At 44.6% G+C, this 9423-nt stretch overlaps 1 protein-coding gene across 1 annotated transcript; it reads right to left on the bottom strand.

Annotated features, from left to right (window-relative positions):
• On the bottom strand, positions 1–9213 carry Sap18 (Sin3A associated protein 18). Its single transcript, XM_045154078.1, has 4 exons — positions 9054–9213; positions 8767–8876; positions 1892–2014; positions 1–428 (listed from the first exon to the last, which is right to left on the bottom strand). Exons 1-4 carry the CDS (start codon positions 9180–9182, stop codon positions 272–274), a joined length of 519 nt encoding a protein of 172 aa, XP_045010013.1. The 5' UTR covers positions 9183–9213; the 3' UTR covers positions 1–271.
• Positions 9214–9423: the final 210 nt, after the last annotated feature.

Raw genomic sequence — 9423 nt, forward strand, 5'->3', positions numbered from 1 at the left:
TTAATTGCACACATATATTTCACCAATACAGTTTTACAGAGAATGCTAAGAGCACTTTTCTTCATATTTTACAGGGCTTGAAACATATGGACTTTCTATAATACTCACACCATTATACATCCAAATCTCACTCCTAAATAGATGCATTACAATTTATTTAGAATTTCAAGGCTTAATGGCAAAAAAAAAAAAAACAAGGGAAGAAAAAGAATATGTAAATTTATTTTACATAACTGCCTGAAAAATAAAATTCAAGAAGTAAATAGAATACTTAATATGGTCTCAAACGCCCTGAAGGAGGTGGTGCTCGATTTGGAGGGGTGATTGCTATGTCCAAGTAATCGCCAATTTGGAACTTCTGTGACTGCAGGGTCATGGAATCATCAGTCCCCTTTCTGCCAGACATGGTGCTGCCAATCTCCTTGACTCTGTAAGAAAGGAAAGGAACCATTACTGGACTATAAATATAGTGAAACACAGACTACAAAAAAACTATGAAACTGGATTTATTGGGGGGGGGGCCTTTTCAAAGTAGGTTCTCTAGTCTAGGCTGCCCTGGTATTCACAATGTAGTCTCTCAGGGTGGCCTTGAACTCACAGCAATCCTCCTACCTTTGCCTCCCAAGTGCTAGGACTAAAGGAATGAACCACCAGACCTAGCTTTTTTCATTCTTTTTTTTCCTCAATTTTATTAGACATTCTCCATGATTATAAAAATAATATCCCATGGTAATGCCCCCCCCCCCCGCTTTTTCCGTTCTTTAATACACTTAAAATTTAAGCTTCAGGGCTGGAGGATGATAGTAAAAAGTATTCACTGTGCCAGCATGAGGACCTGAGTTCAGATAAAAGCCAAGTGTGGTGTGTGCCTATAATCCCAGCTCTGGATTCCTGGGGCTTGCTGGCTAGCAGAATTGGTGAGCTCCAGGTGGGGAAGGAGGAGAAGGAATGGGTCTATGGCCATACCAACCTGAATGCACCTAATCTGATCTTGAACAATAAGCAGGGTCAAGCCTGGTTAGTACTTGGATGGGAGAAGAGCTAATCAAAATTAAAGACCACATGAATAAATCGTATGAAACCTACTTTGCTAAAAGTACATTAAAAAAAGTTTGGACAGAAGTACCCTGTGGTGGTAGGTAATGCTACACCCAAAAGTGATAGGTTGTTATAGAAAAATGCCATTGCTATTGGTGGATGGCCTCAGCCATCCTAACAACAGGCTACTGCAGAGGCTCTTGGTTGCCCACCAAAAGTAGATGATAAGACTACTGCTGAAGACACCACATGCTTGGGCTACAGAACACCAAAAAATCAACTAGAAGCTTCTTTCCTGTTGACTAGCTGTCATAATGCTATGCAGGTGGCTGGAGAAGTCATCAGTGATCTTAATCAGCAGTGGACCACAGCCAGGCAAATGCCAAGTAAAAGGGTAGCGTGTGTGTTATGAAGTAAACCAACTACTCTCTTGACTGTATTTGAAACCTTCAAGGCTCAGGGATAATTGTGGAAGAGGTGATAACCAAAGGTGGGAGGATCACCCTAAATTTGAGGCCACCCTGAGTCTACTTAGTGGATTTCAGGTCAGCCTGGGCTAGAGTGAGACCCTACATCAAAAAAATAAAAAAAAGCGGAGAGCAGTTGAAGACATTGGATATCTATCTATCTACCTCTGGCCTCCACAGGCACATATATACACATGCCAAAAAAATTAAAAATAAAAAAATAATCACAAATTAAACCCAGTATTACCATTCCTACCAAGGAAGATCATTAAGGGGATTATCCCAAAGCCAAAGATAAGAAAATGGAAGTGGAAACGAAAGGAAGAAAGATGCATCCCTACCAGCTAAAACATAAAAACCAAGAAATGAAAAATGAATTCACCTACCGATAACCAGGTCTCTTAAGATCCATAAAAACAATTGCAAAATTAAAGTGTGTGCCCTTCTTTCTAGCTTCTGGGTAGACTTCTTTCACTAAACTAGTCAGTTCTTTCAAGGTTGCATCCATCCTAAATTTAAAAAACAAAGATAATTTGATTAATCAAGAATATAACAAGGATTAAAAAAAAAACAATTTGACTAATCAAGAATATAACAAGGATTAAAAAAAAAACAAGTTATTATACCTTTTTGAATAATGACTTACATTAGAAGTCCCAAGGACCTGATAAAACATGTATCAGTGGTCAAAGGGGCTTGCTTATAACACTTGATGGCCTGAATTTAATTCCCATTACCCACATAAAGCTAGATGCAACAAGTGGTGCAAGTGTAGTATTTGTTTGCAGTGGCAGGATGCCCTGAAGCACATTCTCTGTCTGCCTCTGACCTCCTCCCCCCTTCTTCCCCCCCTCTCCCTCCCCCCTCCCTTTCACTCTCTCCCCCTCTCTCCCTCCCTCCCTCCCTCTCTCTATCTCAGCTTGTAAAAAAACAAAAAATTCCTGGGCTGGAGGGATAACTTAGTGGTCTACAAGCCAAAGGACCCATGTTGGCCAGATGCACAAGCAGGCACACAAGTCTAGAATTCGTTTTCAGTGGCTGAGGCCTTGGTGAGCCCATTCTAACACTCCCTCTCTCTTTCTCTGTCAAATAAATAAAATTCCTGGGGCCAGGGCCATGGGCACAAGCACTGCGCCCGGGAAAATGACCAAGGCAGTGGTGCTGGCCGTGGGCTGGCGCGCGGGGTCCGAGGACATGCGGTTGTGTCAAGAACTCAAAAACCTAAACAATAAAGTCAAACAACCTACTCACAAAATGGGGCAAAGAACTGGACAGGCAGTTAACAGAGGAAGAAATACAAATGGCAAACACTTAAGAAAATGTTCATCATCCCTAACCATTAGGGAAATGCAAATTAAAACAACTATGATATTCCACCTTACCCCAGTAAGGATAGAAAACATTAAAAAATCAAATGAAAGTAAATGCTGACGAGGATGTGGACAAATAGCAACCCTCATCCACTGTTGGTGGGATTGTAAGATGGTACAACCACTTTGGAAAGCTGACTATAGCGTTACCAACAGACCCAGTAATTCCCTTACTGGGTATGTACCCTAAAACCTCCAAGCCTCAATCCAAAGAGATTCGCTCAACCACGTTTACAGCAGCACAATTCGTAATAGCTAAGAGCTGGAATCAACCCAGATGTCCATCATTAGATGGATGGATAACTGAGATGTGGTATATCTACATGATGGAATTCTACACAGCATTAAGGAAAAAAGACAAGAAATGAAATTTGAAGAAAAATGGTCGAACCTGGAACAGTTCATTCTCAGTAAACTTACCCAATCACAGAAAGATAACTGCCATACAGTCTCACTCATCTACAGCCCCTAACCTGAATCTACCCAAGATGCAGACATACCCAGCAAGCATCTCAAGGACTGGAATAGGGTGGGGAGGAAGGGAGGGGAGGGTAAAGGAACACAAATCTGGACCCAAATGGCAATGGTACCATAAAATTCTACATCCTAAAAGGCTGACCAAATGGTTGAACTTTCACCAGGCCCTTAGAGGTACACCTGAGTCACAAGGCCCTGGAGAGGGTCTGATGAAGATTGACCTTAATCTTCTACTGCGTGTGTGACTTTCTCTCTCCTAACTCTTTTATATTGCTTATCTTTTTCTTTCTTCTATTGGTGGGCACTGACCTGTAACTCCCAGTACCAGCAGGTGGGTATCATCCACAATGAGCTTTTGGTCAAAGAGACCTACAAGGTTTCCTAAAAAAATGACAGATTTCTGTCAGAGCACTTGATGACCCACCAAAGGTTAGTGTTAAAACCCTACTGCTGAAGACACCATATGCGGTTGACACATAACATGGAGTGACATGGCTGGAAGAGAGTCAAGTCCCCAGACAGTGTGTCTAGTGCCAAAAGGTACTACATGGGCGACTGGGGGAAAATGACCAATATCTGCCCAAGCAACTCAGGTTCTAACCTACTTAGCAGCAAATAACCTGTCGTGATGCTCACACAAGTGCAATAGTGCTGCACAGCAATGGTGGGAAACCAACTGCTCTTGATTTGGCTAACTGACCTGCTCAGTGGAACGGGACCCATAGCTGGAGCTGGGAAACAAGTCAGAACCAGATCCAAAAATGAGCCTGCTCTCCAATATCAAGCTACCACCAATCGTGAGCTCCAAGAGGGCCTACACTTATTAAATTCTCTCTAAAAAGTAATGGTTATCCCATTTATCTGGTGCTAACTCTACTCTCCGTTGGAGAATCTGCTTCTCTTTTTCAGATAGATGCAGATCCTAAGGAGAGAACCATCCCATCACACCTCAAAAGGGCCACAGCTAAAACTAAGAATAACTGGCAAGCCGGGAGTGGTGGCACACATCTTTAATCCCAGCACTCGGGAGGCAGCGGTAGGAGAATCGCTGAGAGTTCGAGGTCACCCTGAGACTACAGAGTGAATTCCAGGTCAGCCTGAGCTAGAGTGAGACCCTACCTCAAAAAAAAAAAAAAAAAAAAAAAAAAAGAATAACTGGCAAAATAGTAAGGATGCAGTTTTCTTGATGAACCTGATACCTGCACAAGGGTGAAGGAGATTGACACAGAGAGCAATTGAACTCCTACAAAATCAGCTATCCAGGGCTGGAGAGATGGCTTAGCGGCTAAGCGCTCGCCTGTGAAGCCTAAGGACCCCGGTTCGAGGCTCGGTTCCCCAGGTCCCACATTAGCCAGATGCGCAAGGGGGCGCACGTGTCTGGAGTTCGTTTGCAGAGGCTGGAAGCCCTGGCGCGCCCATTCTCTCTCTCTCCCTCTATCTGTCTTTCTCTCTGTGTCTGTCACTCTCAAATGAATTAAAAAAAAAAAAAATCAGCTATCCAGAGACACAGAGGCTCCCAAGACCTCATCACTGAAACAAACCTAAAATGAACCCAACATAGCTCAGGGAAATTTGCGGAAGAGGGGGCGGAAAGAATGTCAGAGCCACACATTGGTTAGGTCATGATACAGAGACATTTCCTCCTACCCATAACTGAAAGGTAACCCCACAATATGCATGACCCATATATACCTCAACAAGGAGGGGACAGGGGGAGGGATGAGGACAAGGGAGGAGACTAACAATGGTACTCACTGAGTACAAAATGAAATTAAAAAAAAAAAAATTACTCCCAGCACTCAGGAGGCTGAGTTAGGAAAATGCCTTGAGTTTGAGGCCACCCTGAGACTAGATAATGAATTCCAGGTCAGCCTGGACTACAGAGAACCAGACTCTACCTCGAAAGAACAAAACAAAACAAAAAAATTGAACCATCTAAAAACACACTACCTCTGAATATAGTCCCTGCACTAGTCTCAATGTTGAAAATTTCAATTAAAGACTCAGTGCAAGCCAGGCATGGTGGCGCACGCCTTTAATCCCAGTACTCTGGAGGCAGAGGTAGAATCACCACTGAGTTCAAAAGCACCCTGAGAATACATAGTGAGTTACATGTCAGCCTGGGCTAGAAGTGAGACCCTACCTTGAAAAACAAAAAAAAAAAAAGTAACTTTTACCACCACACAGAAAACTCAAGAGCTCGTCTTATTTTTGTTGTGAACAGTACACCATAATCAAATAAACCAGTGGCTTCTCCTATACCAAGAAACATCTAGGATGACATCACCTTCCACTTACTATTGCTCCCAAATCTTTCTCAATATTCCCATAACAGAACAAGTTGTCTTTAAAACATGCCCTTCCTGATATTTCCATCAAATCCTTCCCATCTCCATCCCGTTACACAAACTCCTGTTGTTTCTAGCTGTTAAATACATATATCAAAATCAATTTTCCTTTCATCTCCTTTATTTCAACCTCATCATTAAATTATTTCAACCTCATTAAAACCTCTTATGTTCAATTCATCTCAAGCTCATTGTTCTTAGTTTCTGGGTTCTGTTTTGTCCTTGTGGTGTTGGGGATCAAACCCAGGGCTCCATGTATACTAGGCAAACACCCTATCACTGAGCTGCATCCTCAGCTCAAGTTTCTGGGTTTTTTTTTAGTTTTTATTTTCGTGTAAAACTCATGTGAATAAAGTGCCACCTGTTATTATTTCCAGGGAAGGAGTCTCACAATATGGAAGACAGCAAACAGCATACCAATCTAGGTAGGCCTGACACCAAAAACAGCAGTCTCAGGCTGCCAACAAAGTGACATATAGGTGTTATATTCACCAAGAAAGACATTTGAGGGGGTTGATATGAACTACACTTTGCTAACTAAGATGACCTTCCAAAGTGAGTATTGATTCCCCAACAGCTGCAGTTTCCTCTCAAGGGAATATAGGGAAATGCTAAACATACATCCCTTCCAGCTGCGGACAAAACAGTAGGGTTGGACAGGTGCACTAAGCCAGACAAAGAAGTACACAAGCCCAGAACAAGGGAAAGTATTTCCAGAGATCTTCACAAAACAAGCAGCAAGATCAATCTCTTTAAAGGAAATATTCCAGATCAAAGGCCATTCTATGCAGCCATACAAAGAGGGTGAGAATCCTACATGCCCCATTACAACATATGCCCATTATTTAGAGTGGAGAAAGTTCATATGCAAGAATGCGATAAATTATATCCTAAATTTCAAGTTTTTATGAAAAAACATTTGAGAGAGAAAGAGAGAATGGGTGCACCAGGGCCTCTAGCCATTGCAAACGAACTCCAGAAACATGTGTCACTTTGTGCATTTGGCTTATGTGAGTACTGGGGAATTTAACCCAGGTCCTCAAGCTTTGCAGGTAAGCCCCTTAACTGCTAAGACATTTCTCCAGCCCCAATTTCAAGAACTTTTGTTTAATTCATTTGAGAACTACAGAGAAAGAGGCAGATAGGGAGAGAGAATGGGCACACCAGGACATCCAGACACTGCAAACAAACTCCAGACATGTGCACCCCCTTGTGCATCTGGCTAACGTGGGTCCTAGGGAATCAAGCCTCAAACCCGGGTCCTTAGGCTTCACAGGCAAGTGCTTAACCAATAAGCCATCTCTCCAGCCCCCAATTTCAAGAAATTTTAATGAATAGTGATGTTATAACCATCACTGTAGCTATCTCTATGCAAATACACAACACAGCACTAAATGTTCTGCAAATGGACTCTGGCTGCACGTACCACTTTTTGCAACTATCTTTTTACATGGGTAGTGGGGAGTTGAACCTGCAATGGCAGACTTTGCAAGCACTAAGCCATCTCCTGAGCTCCAACACTCATTTTTTAAAAAATTATGTGTGTGCCTGCATATGGGCCTGCCACATACTTTGCAAGCAAATCCCTTAAAATGCTGAGCAATCTCCCCCATCAAAACAAATTTTGCCTCTAATGACTTTTTTTTTTTTCCTGAGGTAGGGTCTCACTCAAGCCCAGGCTGACCCAGAATTTACTATGTAGTCAGGGTGGCCTCCAACTCAAAGTGATCCTCCATCCTCCTACCTCTGCCTCCCCCACTCCCTCCCTCCACACAGGGTGTGGTGGTGCACACCTTTAATCCCAGCATTTGGGAGGGAGAGGTAGGAGGACTGCTGAGTTCAAGGCCACCCTAAGACTACATAGTGAATTACAGGTCAGCCTGGACTACAGTGAGACAAGCACATCCAAAAAAGACACTCCCCATCTTCATTCAAAGCACTGAGCTCTAAGTCACTGGACTTACATTTTAAAACTACTTATCTTTTAAGAAATATAAAACTGCAGATGTGAAAAAATTGGCATACTTCCAAATATTAAACCTAAAATTACCAAATAACCAAAATATCCATTCCTAGGTATACACAAAAAGAATGAATGCAGAGATACAAGAACACATTTGTATGCCAATGTTCGTAACACTACTACTCAGGTGAAAAGGTGAAAACTGTGCAACCACACCCAGCTTGCATTAACTTTTTAAAGTTACTATAAGGCTAGGTATGATAGCACACGCCTTTAATCCCAGCACTGGGAAAACCTTCAGAAGGATTGCTGTGAGTTCAAAACCAGTCTGGGACTAAAGAGTGAATTCAGGTCAGTCTAGGTTAGAGACAATGCCTCTAAAATATCAAAAATAAAAAAGTCATTATGGTGTCAACCCAAGGAGTTACACATGACACAAAAGACAAGCTTGTATGAACCTAGTCAGACTACAAGCACGGCAGGAATACCGAGAGAAAACAATTGCACACCAGTCCACTAAACAAGTGTGAGAGCTGAAATCACTCGGGGTTTGGTAGTGACTGGGTACTACAGCACCTAAAGCTTATTATTAAATGTAACTGCTCTTTGCGGATAACTCAAACACAACACTCCCCTTTATCATATCTTACTCGAGCCTCTCAGAGGGCGCTTATTGCATTCTAAATTAGATCTACATTTTTTTTTTTTTTGTACCAGGCAGCCTTGGTGGTGATAGCAATGTTGGATCTGTCGATTTTACTTTTTGATTTGAGACAGGTGAGAGAGAATGGGCGCGGCAGGGCCTCTAGCTACTGCAAACGAACTCCAGACACATGCACCACCTTGTGCATCTGCTTACAAGGGGCCTGGAGAATAGAACGTGGCTCCTTAGGCTTCGAAGGCAAACGCCTTTACCGCTAAGTCATCTGTCCAGGCCAACTTTGGCGATTCTTAACCCAAAGTTTCAACACTGATCACATAGGCAAGTCCCCCTCTGAGGGCCAGGCTCCGAGGGCCGAAGAGGAAGAGCTATGACATCTAACCCATCAAGCGGGGTGTCCACTACGCAGAGGGGCCCGAGCAGTCCCGACCCGCGCGCTCACCAAGTGTAGATCTGCAGCTCGCTGGAGGGCACGTTTCCGCGGGAGAACTCGTCCATGCGGTGGTGGCGGCCGTTGTTGGTGGTGAAGACCCTCAGCAGCAACGGGCATGTCTGGGCGGAGAGGGGGGGCGGAAGTTCAGCAGCAGCGAGTCCCGGGCCTCCCGAGGCGTTGCGGCCTGCGCCCGGCCAGGCCCGGCAGCACCACCGCCGCCGCGGCCCGCACCGAGGCCGATTTCGCCATGCCGCGTCCACCCACGACCTCCGGGGCCCACCCGGCCAGGCCCTCACCTTCTCGCGGTCAATCGGCTTCTCCGGCTCCTTCTTAATTTCCTCCTGTGTAACGCGCGACTCCACCGCCATCTTCCTCCTCCGGCCCGCGAGACGCTCGCCCTGACCTCCGACCCCGACGGCGAGCATGAGCACTGAGTCTCTCGCGAGGAGAAGCGCTAGGACTTTTATAGCGAGCGCGGCGCGGGGGCGGGGCGTCGCCCGACGCAGGCGCGCTTCCCCGTGCGGCCCGAGCCCTTGCCGCGCGCCGGCGTCTGCGCACGCGCGAGCCCTCCAGGCTTGGAAAGTGCGGCTATCCGGATTGTTTGTTGTGGGAGTTGAGTGGTCGCGGCCTAGGCGAGCTTAAGATGGGTTTTCCTAAGTACTGATG

This window comes from Jaculus jaculus, chromosome 7 (assembly GCF_020740685.1).
Source record: "Jaculus jaculus isolate mJacJac1 chromosome 7, mJacJac1.mat.Y.cur, whole genome shotgun sequence".
Classification (NCBI taxonomy): domain Eukaryota; kingdom Metazoa; phylum Chordata; class Mammalia; order Rodentia; family Dipodidae; genus Jaculus; species Jaculus jaculus.

Coding starts and splice junctions, on each gene's coding strand:
- Sap18 (XM_045154078.1), bottom strand. CDS start 9,182: ATGCTCGCCGTCGGGGTCGGAGGTCAGGGCGAGCGTCTCGCGGGCCGG. Junction 8,877..9,053: donor AGCCGATTGACCGCGAGAAG/GTGAGGGCCTGG, acceptor CTCTCCGCCCAG/ACATGCCCGTTGCTGCTGAG. Junction 2,015..8,766: donor GAGCTGCAGATCTACACTTG/GTGAGCGCGCGG, acceptor TTTTAAATTTAG/GATGGATGCAACCTTGAAAG.